Source organism: Seriola dumerili, unplaced genomic scaffold (assembly GCF_002260705.1).
Source record: "Seriola dumerili isolate Sdu_G_001 unplaced genomic scaffold, Sdu_1.0 BDQW01000025.1, whole genome shotgun sequence".
NCBI lineage: Eukaryota > Metazoa > Chordata > Actinopteri > Carangiformes > Carangidae > Seriola > Seriola dumerili.
In genome coordinates this window covers 20,782,611-20,810,058 of record NW_019174280.1, presented here as the reverse complement: position 1 = coordinate 20,810,058, position 27,448 = coordinate 20,782,611, and the positions used below count along the sequence as shown (strand labels likewise).

General features: G+C 40.7%; 1 protein-coding gene across 1 annotated transcript in view; it reads right to left on the bottom strand.

Annotated features, from left to right (window-relative positions):
* Window positions 1-27,003, bottom strand: part of ube2j1 (ubiquitin conjugating enzyme E2 J1) — a 37,592-nt gene extending 10,589 nt beyond the window's left edge. The window contains exons 1-4 of the mRNA XM_022737939.1: window positions 26,566-27,003; window positions 9,293-9,366; window positions 8,208-8,339; window positions 7,555-7,639 (exon numbers count right to left, since the gene is read on the bottom strand). Coding sequence (XP_022593660.1) covers window positions 7,555-7,639; window positions 8,208-8,339; window positions 9,293-9,366; window positions 26,566-26,596 — 322 coding nt within the window. The 5' untranslated portion in view covers window positions 26,597-27,003. The remainder of the gene's footprint in view (window positions 1-7,554; window positions 7,640-8,207; window positions 8,340-9,292; window positions 9,367-26,565) is intronic.
* Window positions 27,004-27,448: the final 445 nt, after the last annotated feature.

Sequence of the window (27,448 nt, the reverse complement as noted above, 5' to 3'; positions counted from 1 at the left end):
CCTTGTCAGCACAGAGAGAGAGAGAGAGAGAGACAGGGAGAGTTAGCATCAGCACAACCACTCACACTGTGTCAGCCACTGCTAGTTACAAGCTAACAAACAGCATAAACAGATAAAAGATGCTAACTACGCTAACTGTATTGATACGTCTGCCAGTCTCAGATTCTGGTCTCAACAGACAGACTTCTGATCTGAGTCTGGGTCTGACTGAGGCTCAAACATGTGGCTGAGTCTCTCAGATGTTTCCTCCTCAAACCATCGGGATACTCTCTGCTCTTTCACCTGTGCACCTGGAGCAAGAAGCGTAGTGGGCGGGGCTCAAGTCCTGATACAGATTTCTCATTGAGGAAGTAAGCTAAGTAAGTTTTAGCTGCATGATAGCACATAAATGTACCACCCCTTCTACGTTCACTCTCATTGGTTGATCAGACCTTGAGAGTCTGCATATTTCTTAGTAAACAAACCGCCGTTAGCAAAGAAGTAACTCTGCAAAGTCATAGCACTTTGAAAGGAAAAGGTCAGGCAGCGATATGTTAACGAGGCGCTCTGACAAGAAGACAATCACACTTTCTGTGGAGCGACTGTTGCACCATATCAGTTTGAGCCAGAGTATACTGAGAAGGAAATGGTGCTGAGGTGAGGAGAGAGAGAGAGAGAGAGAGAGAGAGAGAGAGAGAGATGAGAGAGAGAGAGAGAGAGAGAGAGAGAGAGAGAGAGAGAGAAGATGCATGTGTGCCGCTACATCACCGGATCAACCAGAACGCTGGATTCTGAAACGAACAGATGGCGGCGGACTATGTGTTCACAGCAGAATGATTTCAGCGCTCACCTGAATTTTTAGAGGCTCAAAAATGAAATGGAGGAAGTGGCCGGTAGCCGAAGGGCCTGATGGTACCCTGTCTAATGACCAAGTTAATTTACTTTCACCATAATAAACCTCTGGCTACTTCTTCCTTTGAGTTAGCCAGTGCAGACTGGAGACATACCACGTCCTCCTGGAGTAGTTTCTCACAGGAGAACATCTTGGGAAGGAGGAGAGCTGCTTTTGCCTACTCTGGGTTCAAGGGTACGGATAATGCTGAAGCCCCGGTGTAATTAACAGACTGACTATTTACTGCAAATAAACTAGGCATTTATATCAGAAACTATAAAGCTATATGTACCTGTTATTAATGATCTATAGATTTCCTCCACTATAATGAAGATACAGCATTTGGTCGTACATCGTAAGTTTGTTAAACTTACTATAAGAGTGAATTAAGCTTCTTTCAGTAGCATTTTGAAGCTGCTGTATCCTGAAACTATAGGAACCTTAACTGTTTGATACATACACACAAAAATGTTTCCTCTCAGATGTTGTGATCTGTATTGAAACTCCCTGACGACTTCTTCTTTTTGTGGCTTCTCCACAAAAAGCCTTGCCTTGTGTTGCAGCCTTTGACGACTAGTCATTAACAGTAAAATGATCACTGCACACACTTAATGTGTGATACCTCCCACGGTGTGTTGATATCCTATTCTGGATGTTGGACTGCAATGAGCCGTGACCTGCGTCGGTCGGCATTAGCTGGCAAACAGTCAGAATGAACTTGTATGAATGTGTAACGGCCATATTGTTTTTCAGACCCAGGATCGAAACGCTTCATGGTTTGTGTTTTCTTGCCACAGTCTGGCCTATGTTTTATGTTTTAAAAGATTGATCATGATTATTGTGAGTTTGTTTCGTCAGGCAAAGCACTGAATTTTAAGGTGGGTGTAGAACCCGAACATTTTATTTTGAAGAGAATTCAGAATTCAGAGAGAAAAGTTAAAATATGGCTGCGTGTTTTTCTGGAAATGACTGACACTAACAGAAAAGTGTAAGTGGACGGTAGTTATTTGGCCTGAACATGCAAAATCACTGGTATGGTCTTTTAATGCCCTTTAACACACACCGTCATTTGGCAGATCAATTTTATTGATACGTATAAACACATTTACATTTACTCATTCGGCAGGTGCTTTTTTTCCAAAGCGACTTACAATTGAGGGACATCACTAAAGTGTGAGAGACCTTGGCGTAAGTACTAAGTACTACATAAAAGGAAATGCGGCATTTATTTTATTTGCTCTGAGGTTAATTACTTCCTGTTTGTGCTTGCAACAAGATAAGTTCAGCCACTCAGAAGTCATGTCAAAGCTACAGTACATGGCAGCACAGTAAAGGCATCGGGAGATCACCTTAATCTTTACACCTGGCAGCAGCCAACGCTCTTTGATAAAAGTCCACAAAAACTGCACTCAGGGAATTATCATTACATCTGTGTGACAGTAGACGTACATACTACTGATGCGCCTCATCCATGAATCCCGATGTTTACATGCACAAACTCCAAAAACCTAGTAATAGTATAACCTATAATCAGGATTATTATTCTGTCTAGTCACACTAATTTACAGCAGCCACCACCATGAGCACCTCTTAATAATTACACCTCATTAACTCTCCATTATGGTGTGTAACTTACATTTTGGGATGACCTTCTTAGATCATGAAGAGACTCTTAAACCATTACAATGCCAAAGTGAACATGAACTGAATTATGAATTATGGGAAATTTTGAATAATTCATTTTCATTACAATGAATTTATCTTATGGCAACTTTGAACATTCCCTTCATAATAAAATGCTTTAACTTCTTCAACACCAACCTGTATCTGCTGCTGAAAAACCCTCTGCTTTTGTGATGTATTAGATTGACGTTTCCCCCCCGTCAAACTGAGCTAGTGGTGTACGCTCTTCACACCTTGTCAAATTATGAAGGTGCAGTGAGCTTTGAGATGGAAACTCATTACATAAATTGGACTACACTTTAATTTGAATTAGGCAGAAAAAAACAGAAAACTCAAAGTAAGAGTAGAAAGTTAGTTGAAGCAGCAGCACATTTTAGTTTAGCAGCAGAGTGTCTGTAGAGATAAAGCTCTTTTCAGCGCCAGCTTTCTAACTTCTGAGTTTTCTTAGGTTCTGAAAAAGATGAATGGATCCGCGTGCATACGGAAAGTATTCACACCTCTTCAGTTTTTTCACATTTTCTTATTTTCCCTCATCAGTCTACACTCAACACCCACATAACGACCAAGTGAAAACAGAAACTTTATTAAAATAGAAAAACTATTCTATTATAAACTAAGTTAAACTATCTCGCTCAACCTCCTGAGCCAGAGCCACCCAAGTCGTGAGGTGCAGAGCTCGGAGTCAGGACCGTGTCGAGGGGGAAGGCTACGAAAAATATTTCTGCTGGAAACATCTCTATTATAGACTCCAATCGAGGTGTAGAAACATCTCACAGGTGATCAGGAGAAAGGGGAGGAACCTGAGCTAAAAAGTTTCAAGTGTCTGAATAATTATTTCAACGTAGATTTCAGTTTTTCCCTTTTAATAAATTTGCAAAAAAAAAAATTTAAATTCAGTTTTTATGGGGTATTAAGTGCAGATTGATGAGGGGAGTCTGAATAATTTCTGAATGCACTGTACCTGCTACTTCTTCTATTTGACAGCCTGTGTGAATGTAAATTAAAAATGTGTGGTAAAAAGAAATTGGCGGTCTTATTTTCAGACACAAACACTATTAAGTACAAACAGACCAAGAAAACAGCTTGAGGAAAAATGTATAAACATATTCATAAATAAGTATATATTCATATATGTATCTAAATAAATAGGAATATGTAAAATATGGAATTTATAAATCTTCTACAAAGTGACATCAGAGGGAATGTTTGAATTACTTAGCCACACTTAATTAAATATGTAGGCGTATCATACGAACTAAAGCAGCAGCCAACAGTAATGAGCATAACCAGGGCATCACTACAGCTGGCCTGCCTGTAACGCTCAGAACCCAGTGTAATTATAGAGCCAGGCCTCCTGCGGTCATTCCAAGCAGGATGAGACACAACTTGTACACAACATTTTAAGAACACAGCAGGGAAAGTCAAATCTCCAAGGCATGGGCAGCCATGTGACATGCAGCATGTTGGTTAAAAAAAAAGAAGAAAAAGAGCTTTAGAACAAGCTTCCATCTTCCACTTAATTGTGTTATTGATTTAAACCTTTTTTTTTTTTTTTTTGGTTATGAGAGGAAACCAGTAGGGAGAAGTGCTTTGAGGAAGATGCACCGTGTCCCACTGAGTTCCCACTGATTAAAGTCTCATGCTGAGAAGGAACATGAAAGCAGAACTCAGCAAAAGGACGGATCGCCAGAAGAGAACTGAAATGAGTTCTTGGTAGAAACAAATTATCAACTTTGACTCTGAACATGCCCTTCTGCCAACAAACAGCCTCACCTTCTGGTATTCAAAAAATATTAACTAATTTGCCGTGACCAACATTAACACTAAAGGAGCTGTTTGTAAGTTTTGCTATTGGTACATAGCTAACGTTAGCATTAACAGCTGTTAACGTACCAGTCTAGAAGAAACATTGTGAGGTCAGCATCAAACTTTATTCCTTTACTTGCCAACATCAATGTTAACTCTTTTCTCCGTCACATCTTTTCTTCTACTGAAGTTAGCATGCTAACCAGCTAGCCCCAGCCCATCTCTGGTGGGTCCATGTTGCACAATATACTAGTGGTTCCCAAACTGTGGGCCGTGGCCAACTGGTGGGCTGCAAAGGTAGTGCTATTGCAGTATTGCGCGCCAACAAATCATTCAAAAAACGGTACAATATTGGTGAAAAAAATGTAATTATTAAAATATATATATAAATACATATAAATAATGTTTTTAAATGCTCATTAATTCCTGTATTCATTAGCAATACTGCTTACCCTTTTTTCTTTTTATTCCAGCTGCGGGCGAGGGTGGGGTACACTCTGGTTTTAAAATAAAATTATCTTTAAAAACATTTAAAATGTTTAAAAACTTTCTCATATTAAGACCTATCACAGTGATAAACCAATGATGATAGGAACCACTTTGCCACCAGACCACATTGTACACCTGTTTGCCATCTCAGTCTGATTTACATTCACGGTAAAAACTGGAGAATCAAAATGGAAAGCTGGTCAGCAACAGGAAGATCAGTTCAGCCCTGCATGTTCCATCGTTATTCAAATAAACAGAACACAGTATTTGTGAACACATTATTTGCATTATTTGAGATTTTCAAGTGGGCCATGAAATGGAAAAAGGTTGGGAACTGCTGCATTGTACTGTAGATGAACTTTAATATTCAAGTCCAACCAAACACTACAGCACCGTCAACTCATACCTGTCAATTTGTCACATATAGACTTTAATTACCCCAACAGCAGACAGAGCCTTCATTTCTAATTTCCCCAGTTTTATAAATATATCATTATATATATAAGCCTACCTGTTTACCGATAAGCTCCTGTTTTAATTTGCTGTTTATGCTGTTTGCTGTCAATTCAAACTCGACACTTCATTAATTCATCATCGTCTGTTTCCACAGCGCTAACGACGTCAGTACAACACAGTCGTGGCTCACTCAGAAACACTTCTTCTCTGATTGCTGATATTCTACCATCAATGAAACCCAACACTTCCGACTACCACCTCAAAGGAAATAGTTTCTTCTGTTTCTTTAAATATTTGCAGGAAGTCTTTAGTTTCACCGATGGTCAGGCAATGCATTTGTGTTAAAAAAAGAGAAACTCTGCAGCAGAGTGGTGAGTCTGACGCGACTCTGTTGTAGTGATGAAATGAATACCGTGGAGATGTACATCGTGCTGTATTTACCATGTGAGTCTTGCTCACTGACCTCCACCGGCTGCCCATGGCCGTCCAAATCAAATTCTCTAATGCATGCCTTCAGAGTGACCTCTGGGTCAGCAACCCATCTACTTGAACTCAATCATTCAGCCTTATGCTCCTTCTTGGCCACTGCGTTCCTCCAGAGAACGCCGTATGGCATTGCCAGCCCTTCACACAAGACAGTCTCAGTCCAGACTGTTCTGGTCTGTGGTTCCCTGATGGAGGAACAAGCTACTGAGTGCTATCAGAGCAGAAGCGTCCCTCTCTATCTTCAATAATCTGTTGAGGACTCATCTCTTCAGAGAGCACGTCCTCTCCAAACACCTTTAACACCCTTACATGTCTGACTAGCACTTACTCTGTACCTTCAGTGCACTTCTATACCTCATCTACTTGCACTTATTAAATAGATGTAGCACTTAGTATTTACAGCAAGGTTTCCTCCTGCACTGAAGCTTCAGTGATGTGCCTCACTTGTTAGTCGCTCTGGATAAAAGCATCAGCCTAATGACTAAATGTAAAGGGAAAAGAGTGATTTAAGTACAAATAATAGCACCAACCCTCAATGTCTTTTACCTCAGGATGGGAACTGAGAACCGGTTCCAGGCAAGAACCGGTTCCAAATTGTCTGAACCATGAGAATACTCCTGAGCTTATCAGTTCCTTTTATCCGCGAAGACGCGTTCATATGCACGAAATGAAATTCCAAGCCAATGATTATCTGGTCTCTCAGTCAATGTTTACTTGCAACTCTGGACTAATGCAAGATTGGATTGACACTGACTACTGATTAAATAATGAATTTAAAATGTTGATTAGCTGGACATGCTGGGCAATATGGATTCACATCGCTCAGTAAATAATAAACATCAAGTATTCAGCCGAGCCGTAAAAATAAATAGTATTTTATATTTAAAAATGCATAAAATGAAATCTGGGGGAGTCTGTTTGAATGGGCCTGATTCAGCTGATAATATTAATTAATTACAGCTGCAGCCATAGCCTCCAGGTTTATGTTTACATTGTGTAGTCAGGCTAATTGTATAATATTGTGTGGACTGTACTAATTACCAGGCAGAAGAGCCAAAGCTCAGTTATATTTTAGTATTTTCTACATTTTATATTTTCTACAATGTCTTATTTATGTTAATGTTAATATTCAGTCAGCTTAAGATTGTATACAAAATATTCTATTCAATAAATATTGTTTGTTTATAACTCATACCGTTCTGTATAGGTATTGATTCTTAGACAGTTGGAGGGAGGATAGTACTGGGAGCACCTCGGTGTCAGATGCGACTGTGTGGATAAACATGTGTAGGAGTTCTTATTTTTCCCAGAAAATTGATCGCGAACTATTAAAGGAATTGACAAACAGATTGGAGGCTACAGTGAGTCGCTATCGGGAAGTGCCGAGAAGAAGTGCAGGAGCTGGTTAGCATGCTAACTTCAGTAGAGGAAAAGAAGCGATAGAAACAAGAATTAACAATGGCGTTGCGTCACACCGCTGGAGACAGCTGTTGGTGAGTAAAGGAATGAAGTTTGATGTTGAACTCACAACGTTGCTCATAACTGTGCATGTGCTGACACATACGCTGCTGCAGAGAAGAGTAAATCCTCAGAGAACATCAATAGTTTTTCCAAATTTTTACTAGGAATTTCTTTGAATTTCCAGCTCTATGAATAGGGCGCTCCAGACTCCACTGAAACACAGACCTGTAATTGTATGAAGAACCAACTCGAGCGACTCAGGGACTGTGGAGAACTTGAGGATTATCACTGAGGAAACTTACTGCTCCAAGAGGGCTGCCACGTCTCCGGATGGTGGCCAGAGATGCTCAGACAAATCTTCTTCCCAACTTCGAATCTCCCATTGGGCTAGAAAGGAAAGTCAATGAAGAGAGGGTGGAGATGAGTATGTGGTTGGAGAGAAATGAATAAAACATACATTCTCAAAAGTTATGACAAGCAGACTGAAGTGGAAGTTTGAAGGAGTTTGAAAGTAAAGAAAAAGGAAATGCAGGCTGCTATTCTGCTAAAGTAAAAGTTTTCAAATAACGAATGCAAACAGAAAAAGAAACATAGAATAAAAAAAAAGAGAGAAAAAGTAGATGGACAAAATGAAAAAGTGTCTATCAAAACAATTCAAGAGAACTCTGGCTTTTATCAGGCTGCCATTAGTGCAGGTGTCACGTAGTCGTCTGAATATAATAAGACAATCTCATATTCTCACAAAACCAGTGCAGTTTCCTGTGACAGTGTGGTGACAACCCGAGCTTTACTCTGACAACTGTCTCTGCGTGTGATGCAACCAGAAATGTCTGAAGGTTAAATGACACGCTGTCCATTTTCCACTCTTTGATCATCTGATCTCATGTCTCCCTGTTCCGCTTCAGCGGGAGAATAATGGCGTGCGGGTGACATGTGGCCTTTGTCCGCTTCTTACTGTGAGGAGGATGATGCTAGGAGGCTTCATGGGGTACTCCGGGGGGAGTACGATCCTGCCGTGGTAAACCCCGCCATCAAAATCCGAATCTGGGGGCCCGCGTACGGAGAAGTGCCATTCAAAGAGGTTATCCTGCGGAGAAGATGGGAATGTCACACTGAGCACATGCTACAGACATGAGAGCTCTGTGGCTTCTCATCTCTAGTCTGAAGTGACAACACTTTAACTGTGAACAGTGGCTGTTTGTCGTGCTAATGCTGAGCAGTTATTATAACCACAGGATCTGCAGAGGGTGTTTGAATGTAAAAATATTCAGATAGTGCACACAACAAACAGCTATTGTCTATTGATTTTGTTACTCAAATTTTTAAAAAGTTAAATTTTGGCCAACCCAAGAGTCTCACAAATAAGAATAAATCACTTTTAATATGATTTGTGAATTGTGATTTATACTTATTTGTGAGTGCCTGCAGTTTTCTACCTAATAAAGTGGCCAGTGTGTATACATACAGTATAGATGCACACAAATATACAAGCACAGACACAGTTTAGTACTAAGAGAGAGACACGAACATTAAGCTGATTACACAGGTTGTAAAGGAGCAAAAAGTTTGGCTATTGGCCAACCAGCACCGGAGCTAAAGTACTGTCACCAGATCATTTAAACCAGTTTATCTGGAGGTGAAACTGAATCCCTGTAGAGTACAGCACATGAAAATAAAACTGTGATGATGTTTACTGTGGGCAGTTTGGCACCGTTCCAGTTAGTTTTCTCTTCCAAATAAGTTTGACTAACTTGGGGGCTTGTTTATGACCAAACTGATCTTCTGACTGCTTGTGTTTCTAGACCCAGCTGACTTTTATTTTGTGTCACCTCGTTCCCAGATCTCATTATTTTGGTAAGCGCAGCGTTTTTTGTTTTTTTTATTATAACTGATAGAAATGAAGGACAAAACTAAAGAATTACGCCAAAATAAAAATGTCCATTTCTTGAATTCACCATTTATCTACGCAGCGTTATTGTCGTTAAGATCCTCGACTGCTAAAAGGTGCTGCAGCACTGTTGTGTTGTGTGGTGGACTTACTTCCAGTGGTTGGGCGTGGTAGTGTTCTGTGGGGTCCCTCAGTTCAGCAGCTTCTTTCATGAGCCTCTTCACCGCTGGTTGTTCATAAGAAACACAGACACAAAAAATAAAACCTGGGGTTAGTGCCTGCAGGCTAAAACAGTTCACATGTTCTTTATGATCATTACTGATGCCATCACCGGTCTGCAATATTTTTTAATTTTTTAAATGTGAGCCACACTGGCAGAACTCAGTCCATAGGAGAGCCACTTTTATTGCAAACACCATTGTGTGTGTGATTTGGAAACTGTGCTCCGAGCCATTTCGCCTGAAACCAGAAACACTGGTTGCATATTAAACACAAGAGGCTGGATCTGTGGAGGACAAATAAACAATTATCTGTGCTTCTTTAAACTTCCTCTGCTCATCTTGCATGGCTCGTAGCTTTCTGTTTTTACTCCGACCACCTAGAGTTCGCCTGTTATTCCCCTCCGTGGCGTCTCCCTTTTGATTTTCGGCTGCTTCATGCTCCGACTCTTCATTTTTCCTCACTTGCCACGCAGCCTTGTTTCTCTCCATCTGCTTTGTGACTATGTTTCATTATTTTATTGTCCTTGCTATAGCTGAATTAATAACGCTACTACATGAGCGAGCAGCCAGATTGGTTTCCTTGTAGTTTTTTTTTTTTAATGTAGTTTTACATCTCCTCTCTCAGGCTTCTCCCTGGAGCTCGAGCAACAACAGGTCGGCTGACTGTTTTCTGAGTGATTCAATAAAAAATACAGCAGATTTCTGGTAAACACTTAGAGAAACCAAATCCTTGCAAGGCTGGATGGTGGGTCCAGGTGGGGGGGGGCCTGGGGCGTGGCTGAAAGCGGTGACTGCTTTGTTGTGACATCACAAAGTTACAGAAGTCCTGACAGCTCAGTGTCTGAATACAGGCTGTGTGCATTTCTCTGAGGACTGAGGCTTTGATACTTTCACAGTATTAATATAGAACCTAGACCTATAATCAAACAGCACATGGACAGAGACCTTTATACTATATGGGACCTTATGTTTAGATATTGAAAAGAGTATATATATATATATATATATATGAAAAAGGTGCATGCTTATAGTGCAGTGTACTGTATATGTACTTTAAGGCTGCACCACAGTGAGTCAGGATTCTGTGCCATACTTCCATCCTATGTATGAATATTTTATGAGAATATTTAGAGAATATGTATATTGGCTGCATTGTCATATAATTATTTATTGCCCTGCCAGAGTTACTTTCTGCAGCAGTCCAGGACCACATCTAGTGAGTGAAGCTCTACAGTTCCACTCAAATGTCTGAATACATTTCAAACTGCTGCAGCTTCACAGGCCAAGGCTCCTGATACCCCGACGCAAAGGGCTGCGAACGTACTGTTCTCCTGGATAACGGGATGCTAACACAGATGGACACATGAGAAGAAAATGCAGAGGGACAGGACTCTAAGCACTGGCAGTGCACAAAGTCTGCTCTAAATGTGACTGTCACACTCATTCAAACAGTCGGAGAAAACGGCCGGAACAACAACGCTTCTTCACATGTGCAAGCCAAAAAACTCGGGTTCGAAACCAATTTTTGAGCTGCCGTTTCTTCACAACTATTCAATTATACGCTTTTCTACATAGTCTCCCACGAAGCCTTTGGTGTGGGGACTGACATACTGCATGATTAAATCATGAGGTTTTACCAGCCTAACCGGTGTGTGCAGACGACCACCCGCCCAGAGCCCGGTTCTGCTCGAGGTTTCTTCCTGTTCTAAGCAACTTTTTTTTGCCACTGTCACCAAGTGCTTTTCACGGGGGAATGTCGGCTGTCTGTAAGTAATACTGTAAAAAGTCCTGTGTACACCTTGCTTTATGTGAAATGTGCCCTGAGATAACTTCTGCCATGATTTGGCATCTTATAAATAAAACTGAATAGAGAGGAAGACCCTCAGGTACATCACTGTGGATGCCGAAGCTCTAAAGGATATTTCATCATATTTCAGTAAAAAGCCTGAATCCCTGTTTTTTTTTTGTTTTTTTTTGGATCTGCTATTGTTTTAATTTCTTGTTAATACAAACTCAACACCTCCTCTGTGTTTACCTGTTTTCTTGATGCATTCCGTGTAATGTACATTTCCACTCCACTTACTCCATCAGTACAAAAACAGAGTCATGTCATACTCAATGCTTACCTTCTTATATACTCATTTCACTAACCAATTAATTAAAGTTACATTAAAATTAAAGTCAAGTCCATTCAGCTTTGCTGCTTTTTATTTTTTGTTTTGTTTTATTTGCTGTTAAGCTGCTGTCAGAATAAAAGCTTTCCAGCAGCTCAAAGGTCATAATGCCTCTGTTTCCTGGTTTGCTTTAAATGTGACATGCCACACTTCTTCATGTTAAGGAACCCTCTAAATGTAAGTTAAGTTTCCTCCCAACCTGCTTATTGCAGGAAGGACGAGATGAACCTTGGGGTTGGTGTCGATATATTTTGATGATGCGTAGACACATATCACTGTGGTGAAGTTGAGAGATTGCTTATTAGTTTCTTATTAAAGATGAGCAGATGATTAGCAGATGTAATGATGCTGCTGCGTGCTGCCAACACAGCTGAACTCGTAACTTCAGCTCAAGGCAGAGAGATAGTAAACACGTTTTCCTTTTTTTTCTTTTGGCTGTTTAAGGGGTCAATCACTACCCATGGCGGCGTTTTTTGAGTTTATGTGTGGGCGCAACATGCTCTCAGAACGAGGCGCCAGAGAAACATCTGCTGGCATTAACCCTTATGTCTTGACCTAGCCCGAAACGCACTCAGACCTTCTGTGTTAATCTGAATACAGATAACCTCATCGCTCTAGAAAGGATAGTTACACAAGTCCGACTGATGATGGTGATGGCGATGATGAATGTCGGGAGGGTTTACAGCGAGGGAAACAAGGACACTCTGGCACAGGGGGCAATGCAACAACAGGTGCTGATGACACAGTCAAAGCGCTCATCATAAGTTTCAAGGAGCTGTTGAGCTCTTGGTCAGCGAGGTCAACTACCTTGTTTTTGTTCTCCTAAGGGATCCTAACCAGAGCTCCAGCTATCAGCTACCAGTGCGCCGCGAGAGGAAACAGAATGGGGCTGAAAATTGTAAAGTAATTGTGAAAAGGGAAAGCAGAACTAAGAGGTATTCATGGAGGCAAAATTGATTTGGAATCCAATCGAGTGTGGACTGCAAGGGTGTTTGGAGATTGTGAAATGAACACAGGAGAAGACGACGAGGGGCAGCAGTGGGGAGATGGGCGGGAGGGCAAATAGCACGGAGGAAGTCCTGGCAAGCCGAGAGGATGTGCAGGCTGCAGGGGGGTAGTGAAGCAGTGGAGCAGAGGAATGGCCTCACACCACGCGGCTTTCAAGGCACGTGTTCTGTCTTATTCTGCCCGAGGACAGACACTCACTCACTGTAGATGTGAACCTATCACAGTAAGCCCGCACTGGACGCACACAGAGAGAGTTAGGGGAAAATGCATGCATTTTTATGGCCATCCCACCCCCACCTCCTCCTCTTTGCACAGGGGTGCATGGGGTCATCGAGTGCTTGCAATTTTACTTGAGCTTAAAAATATTAAGACAAGAGGGCAGATGAGAAACCAATCCTATGTGAATAAATGCAGCCTCCATGCATCAGCCTACTCGAGTATCTTGACCCAAAACTGATCAAAATACACCTCATGCTCTGGCGCTTTTGCATTGCAAAAATCCTTCAGACGACTCACAGTATCCCGGGGTAATAAACTCAGCACCAGGACTTCAGCCTTCAGTCTTAAATACAAAGCTGTACCCACGTTTTCCAGCAAATATACACAGTAATTGACAGCTCCGAAAGAGAAGAGCGGAGCCGAGTCACATCTCTATCTGAACGATAAAATAACCTGCTTGGGGGATGTTACTGCTCGGGTGTGATGGCATGTGCTTTCAATGTTGCAAGTTTGATTCCACCTTCTAGCGACGTCTCTGCTCTCACTGCACATATGCGTGCATGCATAATTCCTCCTTCATTAATGACAATCTGTTGAGTTCAGCCTCAACAGGAACCCAACTTATGACAAATGCTGTGCTGTACATAAAGCCAACAAACTCTATGACAGACAGGAAGTTTAAGTGTGCAGTGAATCACCCGTGCGCTGAACTGTGAACAGCCGAACATGCAGCAGCAGCGCTCGACTGCGTGAGCTCCATCCGTCAAGAGCAGCAAGATAACATTTCAAATTCACAAATGATGAGGCAGTTGTAGGCGGGGCAGCCTGCGGCTTGTTCACAACCTGTAGCTACCGCCTGAAAATGAGACTGGCAGCAGAGGAAATTCAATTTTCATAAAATCTGTCTGACACATTGAATTAACAGGTGTAGGTGTAGCCTGCCAACTTTGCAGGCCTTATTTTTCATGGGCAGCTTGCTACAAATACTAAAAAGTTTCAACGCATGTTAAGTTGAGAAGCTTAAAATATAACTGTAACTGGCAGATTCTGCTGAAACTGATGTAAAGGAAGATGAATCGCTACTCTGTTAGTCTGACTGAACTATAGAAACACACAGTCCTCTTTATCTGACCAGCTTGAAGCGAGCACATTAAATAGACAGGAGCCAAAAATTTAATGTCATTTCATGTTCAGTGAAAAAAATATAAAAATGATGATGTGATTTGTGATGCAAGCATGTTCCCTTATGTCTGGAGATAATGATCTGGAGGCCGAGGCGTCTCTGTAGCACCACAACGCTTCATTTATGGTCTGTTGTGACACATTTTACCTTCAATCAAAAAAACTGCAGCTCCTGCGACTTGGATATTGCATTATTTGAATTTCCATATTTCAAATAACTGTTCAGCTCTAATTTCAGCTGTTACAGAATTAAGCTTAGTCACAGTGGACAGAAATGCTGCAGAGGATGTCCATCATTTTACCTGGCGACAGCGACAGTCAGCACCTGCGAGGCAGCTGGATTCCTTGCAAACGAGAATCTATCCTGCCAGGTTCAAAGCTACTGGCTTGCGGTCGAACCACGGTGGTTTGGACCAATCAGTGTTAGCAGGGTTAGCGTAGATGCTGCTAAGGCATCAGTTGTATCAGAACTGGTGAGTATTTCGTAACTGAAAGAAGAGCGAAGAACGACACTGGGTCTGATGGAAAAGATGTTTTCTCTTTTCTCACGACCGGCTTCGCTGGTCGAGAAAAAACGGGAAGGAGGCAGAATCTGATTGGTAGAAGTTATGATGATAGAGGTTCTGTGTCACAATCCATCTGCTGCCTCAGGACATTCCCATCGGAACTTGGCAAAATCAGGTAAAACCAAGAACTGAATCAAAAATAAAACTAACTTCCGACATTCCCAACCCTGCACTAGAACATATTTCATGATCACATTTCTTTCTGCACATAACATTGGTGTTCTGTGTGGTCCCGAGTCACTGTGGGACCTTGGACCCCGGCATACTTTCTTGCAGGTTGAGTTTAATCTTATTGAAATCTATTGACCCCTTTGAGTTAATCTGATGCTAATTTAACGTCAGTCTCATGTCTCAATAAACACCCTGGTCACTTTTATATTCAAGTCACAACAGCAACATTTCTATAACACTCTCAATGCGGCACAAGTTTGAACTGGATGCCATCAGATTAACGTGAAGGCAAAAAGAGAGAGAGAGCATGGCATATCTGGTGCACTGACTTTTGGGGGTCACTTTCTCAAATGTGGACGCTAATCCAGACGCTTGACCTTTTCGACATCTTGCTAGCGCTGTCGTAACTTCACATGGTCTCGTGTCACTAACTAATGTTGGATGGAGATCAGCGTCCTCGTCTGTGAATAATGAATTAATGTTGCTGCATAATGAATGATGTTGGATTACTATGTCTTACTTCATGTGCTATTTGGGATTTTTGTGGTAATGCATGTATAATTTGGGTCAGCCCTAGTAAATAGATCTTCAAGGATTGAATAAATACTGTAAGGATAAGTAAAAACAAGTAAAACTGAAGTTAAAATTTGAAGCCTGCTCTCACACGCCTGCTCCCGCTCACCTCTCAGCGCTCCAGCAGCAGGTTGTGCAGCAGAAAGCACAGTAGTTCCACATGCTCTCCTGAGAGGTGGCTCCTGTTTTTCCTCTTAGCTTGCTGTGACTTTACTAAAAACACACTCACTTGGTGCAGAGGAGGAGGGGTGGGGTGGTGGGGTAGGGGGGTGAGCATGGGTATTTTTCAACTTGTAAATGCAAGTAACTTCATTCAGTCACCACCCTTGCGGTGCAGCCTCGTAACTCTCATATTCATGTGGGTTGCTAGCTAGCAGGTTTTGTAAGTAATGGGCAAAAAAATAAATAAAAAAGACAATCTGCAGTCCTGCTTCTGAAAAGAGTTCATCTCTCTCTGTTTCTCTTTCTTCCCCACAAATACAGAGTACAGTGTTCACCAGCTATTTACTTATGACATATAATAAATCTGGTAATACTGCGGGCAGGACACTGACTCAGACTACAAGCAGTAACCTTTCAGAGGGAGGAGGTGGTCAGATCAATCTGTAAAAGCTACTTTTCTCTTGCAGTGTAACTGGAGCAAGAGAGATTAAAAGCTCTTGAACAACCACAGTAATGATCATTCATGCCAGCTGCACGGTTGAATACATTAACATCCAGGAAAAATACTTTACATACAGCATGCGAGTATGTTAAGAATTAAACGAGGGTCCGAACATAACATCCTGTCATTTCATGTCTGCGCATGTTGGACACTCATCTTTATCTTGATCAACATTTTTAACTCACCCTTTCTCTCTCTCTCTCACTATCCTCCCTCTTGTGCACCAGATGCCACACATCGCTCCAGCATTGCATTTCTGTAAATGTGCTGTCATGTGTGAATGAGGCTGCAACAATCATTACTGTAAAATTACTGTACACAATGTCTGAAATGACAAAAACGAGATGAGATCAACAATGTTACATATCAAAGTCTAAAAAGGACTGTAATCACATTGTGTTTACAATTTTTTATTTTGACAAAATTTAAATTCAAATTATGGATTTATTTTTATTTATATTAATATTGAATTATTATCTTTCTATACAGAGTTGGCAGACTACTCGAATGTTGGATTTCTTTCCATTATAAATTCATTTCTGATTTATTTTTGCCAGAAAATGTCACTAAAATGCCCGTGTCTCCACATGCATCTGCTAAAATAGTTAAAAAATATATTCATATGTTTTCATATATCATATACAGATTCAGCCTAGACATATAACTATAGTGAAAGGTGTCAGTTTTGTGTAATGTTGTTGGTATGATGCCAATATGACATCAACGGGTCTTTTCTCTGCCTATTTTCATGGGGAGACGCACACGTCACGCATGTAAAGCAGGCCTAACAGTTAATCACAGTTCATTGCACTGGACATCGGTTTAGTAATTTTGTGTGTGCTTTTACAAATATTGACATTGGAAAAATATTCACATTAATACTGTGTCATTAATTTCTGTCACATTTCGCAGCCCTGATTCACACATTAAATACACATTAGATACACATAGCATTTGCAGGAATGAGAACGAAACAGAAATGCATTTACATTACTGTCATAAGTCACATTACTGGTCAGTTTCAAAGGCCAGACAAAGATATGATCAAGACATTGACATATTCTAGATGGTATCTCATCTCATATGACAATATCAATATATGTCTATGTATAACTCTACAGTGTATATTAATACTGAGGCACACGTAGACTAATTAAAATTAAACAGCCTGAAATAATCACAGTCTACGGGGAAGGTCTTTCAATACTCACATTACTTTGTAAACTAAAATAACAATAAAACAGACTCTTGAATAGAAAAGTTTTTGAGGATCTAACTCTGACTCTGACTCTAGTCTGAGTGACGTTTCTCATGCAGAGGAAAAATAAAAGATAAAAGCAGAGGAAATTCACTGAAGGTAAGAAAATGAGCCTGGACATCACCAGCACCTTTGATGTTTGGCACAAACACACTAGTATAATCCTAAGAATTCCCATTAACACCGACAGTACAAGCAGCTGGGAGCCAGGAGAGCAAGGATCACAAATGAAATGTCCTCGAAAATGTTCCTGAGACAGCAGAATTGTTATGCAAGAGAGAGGAAGAGAGTTGTGCTCAGGAAAGAAATAATAACCAAGGAGAGAGAGAGGAAGAGCGAAGGGGAAAATAAGTGACAGCTATTAGAATGAAGAGATGGAGAGGGGGAAAGACTGCAGGACATGTGTTGCATTGCTGAGAGTGTTGCGTCTAATTCCAGTGTGTCTGTCTGTCTGTCTTCGTCTTTGTGGGTGTATTTCCTTTATTGTAGGGTTCCTACATTTCCCCCATTTCATGATTGCACACTTTATTTATGACCTTAAATCCTTGCTTGCATTAAAAGATTTAAGTCTTTACTCAATATTCTATGCTGATGGAAAAGCAGGTGGTATTATGGATGCTAACTAGGCCATATCACTCTACAGATGTTCTCTACTTAAGGCTGCATGATTTGAAAAAATTTATATATTTTCTATAAATAAAACTCAGGCCTGTCTGAAACACTAATATGATATGCTTAAAAGTTTAACAGGCGACTTGGACAACACTGTTTATGAGCTTTCTGTCACTTACACTTGATAATTACCTGAATAGCCGCTGACGTTATATGTAATCACCCAGATCATTTATTTAGCGCATCCATCCAGGAGCCAATTATAATGAAGGCACACTGTGTTGTTTGAAATACAGATTGCCTTCACTAGTGTCAACAGCAATTTTACATTCACATTTTGTGTGAAGTAAAATATCAAGCTTAAGGGAAAAAACACCATCGTTTATCAACTACATTCATGATGAGGTGACTACATGCATCAGGGTCTGTGTGATTGATCTCTGTAGGTGATAGTAACTGATCAGTCACACTGTTTGTCTGCTTTGTGGGAATCAGTCTGAGCAGCAGGTTGCATGTCTGTAAAAAAGAAAAACCCCTCTGTTTTTACAAGTGTCAACACAGTGTTTCTTTCCTGCAGAGAAGTGCTGGCAGGGCACCGAGGAGCGCCTCGTCCCCGCACTTTGTCAAAAAAGCGCTGCGTGTGGGTTTTTGTTTCTATGGCAACAATATCTTGACAACACATCACCACCACCACCATAATTCAGTGTCCAGTTGATCTGCTCCCACAATTGGGCTTTTCTGTCTCTGTTGTGGTAGTTTCTATGTGACTTATCATAAAGCTCCGGATTTGTCAGAAATGGTCAAAAACAAGCGTCTCCTCCATTTTCTTGGTTACCAGGGTGACGTGTCCCACCACGTTCTGATTGGTTGCCTGAAAAGAGGCTGCAGCAACTAACGGAAAAGTTCAGAGAGTTTCAACCAGAGGTGTTCAGAGTAGCTGCACAGACGATGGTGCTCAGGAAATAAAATGCTATATGTACACTCACCCTCAATCATTCAACATCAAGAGAGGATGTGGGAGAAAATACTGATCACTGTGATGCATACATTTTAGAGAGTACATTAGATTCTCTGTCAGGTTAGTTTAAAGGACCTATTTGTAAGTTTTGCTATGGCTACATAGCTAACATTAACATTAGCAGAGCTTCAGCCATCATTGTGTTTACAAAACAAGAGAGGGCTAGCCAGTTAGCATGCTAACATTAGTAAAAGGAAGGAGGCGCTACAAATTGAATATTGGCGTTGTTTTTCCAGCTCTGGAGAGAACTCTTGTTGAGTAAAGGAATGATGTTTGATGCTCAACTTGCAACGTTTCTTCGAGACTGTTAAGTAAACAGCTGTTTATGCTAACATTAGCAAAACTTACAAATGGCTCCTTTAAAGTTAGATACTGACCAGCTGGACAAGTAAACTCTGTGTGATTTGCATTAACTGATCAGACAGAGAGGCAGTTACCAAACCAACTGACCAAGTGAAACTCTCTGCTAATGTTCTCAACTTCTCAACATTAAAGTTATAAAGAGCAGTGTCTTTTAGCACAAAATCATCTTTGGTCGAGTGTGAATAGCACTGACACCAGCATACAGGGAGCAGAACAACCTAACAACAAAATTATTGTTAATGGGTTGAGTAACCGACGATTGTTATTCAATCTGGCATTTCTGACCAAACTTCCACCTCCTACAGATTCTTAAGACATTGATAATTATGTGTCATTAAACTGTGGCTATTGCAATTTGACAATCACAGTCTTTCAAATTATGATGGGGATATAAAAATGATGACTCACTCAGCCATATCCCTATTTTTCTGTTAGTCCCATACCTGTGTAGGAAGCTTGGAACATACAGTGCAGTGGATGGCTCCTAGTTACTATGTGTGTGTCTGCATGTACTGTATACAGTAAGGTCAACTTCAGTGTACAGTACATGCCTATTGCCGAAGGCGGCAAAAGTTTGATGTGTTGCCTAAGTTGTCCTGACAGCACAGGCAGTGCGCTCTCCTCCGCAACTATCCAGCAGGCCTTGGCACAAGCCAGTGGCACTGGGCCTTATTCCCACAGCAGCAGCAGCAAATGAGGCATTAAGCTACACATTATGGTTGTGTGGAGGAGGACTGAGTGTGCAGAAGAGACAGGCTCCAGAGTGCAGTTGTGAGCAGGAAAAAACGATTTGTGCAATCCTCCTTCCCACAGTTATCTATCTCCACATACTGTATGCATATGTGCGGTTCTTATACCTTGTTTAAATACTGTAGATATTTTTTTCTCACTTCATAAAAAGTAAATCATACTTTTCTTTGTCCAAAAAAGTTTTAGAAATCAAGGACACTTTTCGGTGGTGGGTAGATGAAGAGGAATGGAGAGACTGAAAGAGCTATAGCTAAAAGCTATTCAGCTTAAATCGCCCTGTCTGTCTTTTAGTCCACCAGTTAGTCATGATTTCCCACTCGGGGAATCCATCAGTGCCGTGCAGAGTGGAATAAGGAGTGCTCAGAGGTGTGATAGGCTATCAGGGCAGGACAGGCTCTTCAGAATGAGAGATGAGCCGGGTCGGCTCAGAACCTCATCCACCAGGATCTTCTGGGATGGTGGCTGGCAGCTCCAGCTTTGATGACGGGGCCAGCTCACCCATAGCCTGGGATTTTAACAGTGTTTTTCAACCTCGTGGCACTGACTCAACTTGACTCGACTTGCTTTTGGTAAAAGGTACTTTCCACTGCAGATAGCACCTCCTCAATGGGGCCATTTTATTAAAGTAACAACGTAGGGCTGACTTCAAATCAATATCATGATTATTTCAAACTATCATTTACATAATTACATCAATTACAATTACTTTGGCACTTATCCGTTTCCCTCTTTATTTAAGGGGATAGTTTGAGTTATTTGACGTGGGGTTGTGTGAGGAAGTCGTATGTATGTCGATACATTAACTACAGTGGACCGTGGCACCGGCCGAGTGGCAGAGCGATGTGTAGCTGTGCACGGGGCCACGAGACAAAACTGGTTTTAAACACTTTTAAAAACGCCCAATGAAACAAATCCAATATCCGTTTGTATGTACGTTTCAAGCAGAATATTTTCAGTGGTTTATTTTCCAGGGAAAACAACACTTTCCTTTGGCACTACATTTTGCCAACCGCTGAACTACCGTATTCCTACACACAAGCGCACCTATGGAGCGCACTGTAATACGTCGCAGCCGCAGGTCAGCTGAGTGAATTAGAAAGCAGCGTAACACAGTGAGCTTGTGCGTAGGAAAGCGCTGCATCAGCTGTACAATAACTAACAGAAACGTAATGGGCTGCAGTGTGTGGCGTTCACTCACTTGGATGTTTAAAAATGGCGGGTTTGTTTAGGACGTCCCATCTAGCACAATGATGACGCAGTCGTGACAATTTTCTCTGACCAATCAGCAGTCTGCAGTGTTTTCACATCACCTTTTGGTATCACCTACGCCCACCTGGAACCTCAGTGGAGGTGATATCAAAAAAAAAAATACCAGGTACCAGGTACTATCTATTAACTTTTGCCCAATGGAAAACCAAAAAAAGGCGAGTCGAGTGGAACCAGTACCATGCAGTGGAAAGGACTATACTTCCTGGATTGACAGCAAATATTGAAAGTGGACGTAGATAATGCATTGCAGATTTGTCCAGTATGAATGCATTGTAATTCCTAGGGATGCTGAGCTGGGAGAGGAGAGGACAAGGCATTCCAGATTTTAGCATAGCACCCTTTTCACACCACTGTCCCTGCCAGGGCCTGGATGCACTGTGACAGACGCTTCACTGCTCCATATCCCCTGCTGAGTTTCATTTCCATGCCCATTTTTGGTTCTTCCTTTCGGTAACAGTGAGCAGAGATGACAAGGAAAAGCCCTTTCCCACACAAGTGTCTCTGGCCTCTGTTTGGTTTGCAGAGGTCCAGTCACTAGCTCAAGGCAGTAGGGTGATAATCCCTGTATGCCACATCATCTTATATAACACACATTTTGAGTGTTTGCCACCGGGAATGATTCATAGTTGGTCCAGAGGGGAGAGAGGAGATACTATTGCGTAATAACAAGCCAACTCCAAAGATGTGAAAAGCTCTGCGCACAGGGGAGGGAGGGAAGAGACTCTTCAGAAGTCTGAGAATATTTTTTTTTATTGCTCTTCAGCTGCTGCTGCCTCCAGCACATTCAGCTAAAAGGTAAAGCCAGCAGTACAAAAAAGAATTAATCCCACTCTTTGAGTCAGTGACTGAATTTTGTGAAAACGGAGGAGTATGATAAGGTACAGTAAGGAAGGGTGGTATGACATAAATTTTACACACCACACAGTGCACTGACTGCAGACACTGAAATGAGAAAACACACCGTACAGCACTGTGAATGTGATCATTGGGAACAAAAGGCCAGCCAGGAGTCAAAAAGGAAACAGCTGGCTAACTCAGGAGTTGTCTGTCAAGGGTGCAGCACCGGAGTACATTTATTTAGGAAATATTCATTTTCCTACTCCAGCCTGTTTACACTCCCAGCATTTCTCAATGAACCTCATACGTGCTACTAGCTTTGAGCTACAACCAGCTTCTTCTGCACAGCCTTACTAGAATTAACCAGAAACTAAAGACAGTGTTTCTGTTATGCCGCTTCTGAAATATGAATGCCACTGCTGATTATTTTTTTTTCAAGAGGAGAGAAGAAAACCTTTTCTTATCACTTCTCACAGAAATTTTGCAGAGAAGAGGAGAAACTTTGCGCTTACCTTGAAAGTGACAGCACAATCACTATAACAACCAGCATGTCAACAATGAAGCAAACAATGTTGATCACGCATTCAGGATTATCAATCACGAAAGGAAAGCAGTCCTGTACATTACAACAAACGCACTCATTTGATATGAATATGCAACAAAGCACATATCTATAAACATCTGACCCGTCTAGCTAGCGGCTAGCTAACATCCAGTGGGTGATATGGGTCACACATAAAGTAATACCTTGTATATCAAATCACATATTTCAGTTTAAATGACTGGTTGATCAAAAGCAGAAGGAGAAGTGATGCCAGTGGTGACGCGGAGGAGGTTACTGGTAAAGTAAGGGGGGGAGGGGATTTCTGTCTCTGCTGTCTGGCAGCAATACTTTGAAATGGGAGCAAATGGATACACAATTTTTTGGAGATAATAGGTTTTTTAGGTTTTACATGTTTCCAAACACAATTTCATTGGATGGGTCTCCTACTAGACGGAACAGGTGGTGAGGCAGGGAAGCTCAGATGTGAGTGGAGGCCAGAGCAGAGGAGCTGAACGAGAAGCAGGACAGGAGCAGGAAGGAGGGGAGCAAAGTGCAGCTGCTGCTCTTCCAGGAGAAGCAGAGGCAGGAGGGCTAGATAGAGCAGGGCCAATAAGGGCAATAAAAAAGTATTTTCTTAAACCTTGAAGCATCTCATATGTAAGCTAGACAGACATTTCCCCTGCTCATTACGGTGCACAATTGCACTGTAGATACTTAGGCCTCAAGAGCCCGTCTGGTGCCGGCAGATACATAGAAACCTTCAGGCAGGGCACACTTTGCGAGCACAGAAAAATTAATAGATTAACTGAAACGCTGGAATAAAATTAATGATTTAACACAAAAACCCTGCTGGGAAACTGGGGCCTAGTAAAAAAGGGAGAGCAGCATTCATGCCACTATCATGAAGCACTGGATACGATTTCCTACTGTTCCAGCTATCGCGCTCATCACTGTTATTAATATCATCCTCATCATCGTTATACAAGAAGGTCAGAGGTCATCACTGAGGCATCAGCAGACCAGTGTTTTCATTCATTGGGCTTTACAATGCAAGCTGCTGATATTCAATGGACCTGAAATGATGAGTCAAATAATCAACTGGTCCGTCAATAGAAAATTAAATAATTGTCAAATAATCAATTAGCAAATAATTATTCAATTCTATGTTCAACGTGTTGACGCATTTGCATTCACCACTTCTCTTCGTCTTGTGTGAAACTAAACTGAATTTCTTTAGGTTTTGACAAAAAAAAAGCCCATTTGAAGATGTCACTTTACGGGTTATTGCGATGGCAAATTTTCACAAATTTATTTTTCACTTTTTTGACATTTCATGAACAGAATGTTTAAGAGAAAATAACTGGTAAAATAATCAGCATAAAGAATAAATATAGGCACAAGCAGCAATGATTGGGGTCCACAGATTACAGTCACACACTGACATATGTCACACTCATCCTGTGAAACATGTAGTATCCAAAGAATGTGCACAATTTGGTAGCAACTGAATGAAGACTTGTGGAGCTATCAATGTTAATTTGCATATTTTGAAAAATATATTTATGGAGTTGCAGTGATGCACCTGCCAATTTAAGTGAATTTTGCTGGTTTTTACTGCACAAACACTTTTATTAGAGAAAAATAAGACGAAGGAAAGAATAATGAGAACAATCAGGTTCCAGCAGCTTCACCACTTGGACCCATAATCATTACTTGCAGCCCTTATATTCAACAGAGTGAAGTTAACAATAACATTGTTCTGTTGTGAGCTTGTATATATGTTAATTGTCCTCTGGTCTTATTTTGATCTCTGTGAGACAAAACTTCCAGTAAAGTTAGATCAAGAGTACAGTCATTCTGAAACTCTGAATATGAAACTGAAAGCTGGAAACACCAGTTCCAGCCAGATGGCTCTAACCAAATAATGTACCTGCATGTCTGTGTGCGTACTTGTATGTGTGTGTCTGTCCTTGGAGTCAAAGTTGTACACCAGCAGAGCAAACATTTGACACGATACACTAGTTAGTACTTAGTGATACGTGGCATGAGCTCAGTGCTTCCTCGATGTTACATGTCTAAACTCTGAGTTTCACTTGTAAGTGTGTAATAGTCAGCTAGATCTTATACTGATCTAAACAGCTGGACATTAACTGGATAATAACTTGAATGGCACGTCATGTTTGTCTTCAAGTTCTAGGCTAGGTGCAAAGATGTATACAGATTGCCTGTTACACAATAAAAGCCTGAAATAAAAAAAAACAAAACAAAGGAGACTAAGCACATGTCCAAATGCCAACAAACACACAATCACAAGCACATTTATTCACTTTCACAAGCCTAACAACCAGTGTGGTAAATAACCAGCAAATGACTTGATGATAACGTTGCTGTGTCATTTTGTCACACTGATTATACAGCTGGTTTAACAGTAACTCGTCTCTTCCTGGTGAACACTATGTTTGTTTACATGCACATTACTTTCCTGGTTTTGATCAGATTTAGGACACACATATATACATGAGTCTAACTGTGTTTTTACAGTTGTAGTTTCTTGTCTAGGTCCAGGTGTCTCTTTGATTTCTTAGCAAGTGTCCCCGTTTCTACTGCAGTACCCCTGGTAGTATATTTGGTTTCTCAAAACCGGGATCATCTAGATTTTTTAAAAAACGTTATGATGTTAGCATGTGCACATGCTAATAACATATACATAACTGGTATAAAATCTGATCATTACTTAGATACAAATGTCCATTTTAATATTGTCAATCACAAGGTTTATTATCATGCACTATTATCATATACCTCAAAATCAATCCACTGTGTCTATTCTATTCCCTTCTTTCTACTGGTAGTATTTATTGTACTTTATGCAGTTCAATCAGTGATTTATTATTATTATTTTTTTTAGTTAATACTGCATGTTCATGTGCTTGTAATGTGTAACACTTATAACATCGTAACATGCACCTGCACATAATAATAGAGAAAGTTCTATGTAGCTTTCTGTACAGTTTACATATTGCTTGTCATTTAGGACACTTAACTGACTTCCATGCAACAATTATTCAATTAATTGATTGGTTTGTTTGTGTTTGTAGACCAAAAAATAATAAATTAATTGAAAAAATAATCAGCAGATAAATCAGTAATTAAATAATCATTACTAATGCAGCACTTGTATAAATGTCATGCATCTTGGGCATGAAAAGTTAGATTGCTTTAACTTGTCTATCCATTTCCCAGCCACATAAAGTCTGAGTTTACTTTTAAATGATTTGAATATTTGCCTTATTTTACAAAGCAGTCCTGCACACATACCAGTATTGCTATGTGTTTTTAGTCTTATACAGCCTCATCTATAGGCCAGATCTGCAAGAATCACATATGGAGTTTTGATACTAGCTGTGATTCACTAGCTAGGTAAATAACACATCTAGTGTACAACGACCACTGCCTGTGCATATCATTACAAGCCCGAACTACCAGCCTGACCCCACCTAGGTCATCTTCTGTGTTCAATGCCCTCACTTCTGTCAGCTGTTCCATCTAAAAACCAGGAAAACATTGTTCCCAAATGACCATGACTGAGGCTACACAGGCAAACAAAGTGTAGCATGACACGGCTCAATAACACCAGGGCACTCTTTAAGCCCAGGAAGTGAGCTATGCCAGCGCAGTTCACATGGAAGCTAAATGTATATATTAAGATGGTTTTTGTTCTGAATACAGCATGATGCAAAAAAGTATCTCCATGTAGAGTTAACAAGTGGAGGAAGCTAGCAAACATAAACACTGAGAAACAGAGTCAATATACTTAGCATACAGGTCGTGTCAGTGTAGTAATTTAGTTTTGACGGACCTTTCGTAACAAATTGTTGTATGTTAATTAAGAAATGTAAACAGTAAACTAGTAGGTTTTCGATGTGTTAATCGTGTTAGCAAAGCTCGCTGACAGCTGCAACCCGGCAGAAAAACAACCCTTGAAAACGAGCTTACCTGGACTCTTTAGGTTATATTTATTCTCCATACTGACAGACGTGGAGCCCTCAGTTAAAACGATGAAGTGCTGATGAGTTTCAGTCGCTAACTCGTTAGCTAGCTACCAGCTACCTACTTTACGTTAGCTTTACTTAGCAGCCTCGGCTAGCTTTCTTCGATCCTCAAACAAGAGCAGTACGGCTGAAACCGGAGGTGGTCCTCTCTCTCCGGTGCTCCGGTACGTAGCTAAGATAGAGACAGTCTGAACCCAGCCGATACAAGAGCAGAGAAGGGTTGTTTCTCAAGTTATCCGTTGTTTCGGTTTTGAAACTATTTGTTAAACGTTATCTGCGTGACGTCATTTGTGGGAACGTAAACAGGAAGTGAATGTGTAGGCTGCGTTAGAGTAGTAAACAAAAAAAATCCTTTCCTAACCACTTTTCTTTTACGTCGATGGAAAACGTCACGAAGTCAAGGAGAGATGTGAAGGAGATTTCACTTAGGAGACTTAGGAGAAGACGGTGACGAGAGAATCAGACTACACTTACACTAGGGTTTGTTTTTTGTTTTTTTTAAAGCAACTTTATTTACAACACATGGAAGACAGGTACAGTGAAAAACTCAGTGCTGTAGGTCTATAATTCAAACAGGGTAAAGTTTCCTGTCTGAAACAGAATCACACTTCCCGGGAAAGGATGTTTTCAGTTAATCCAAAGGGTACACATCAATTTCTCAAAGGAGGCAACAGCAACATAGATATTGTTCATAATAAAAACAAAAACAAAACAAACATGATTGAAATGTTTAAATAATATAATAATATGAAAGTAAAATACAAGTAGAGAAAGTCAAGTCATCAGAATAACAATTACATAAAAAATATTGATCTTTTTTGTACATT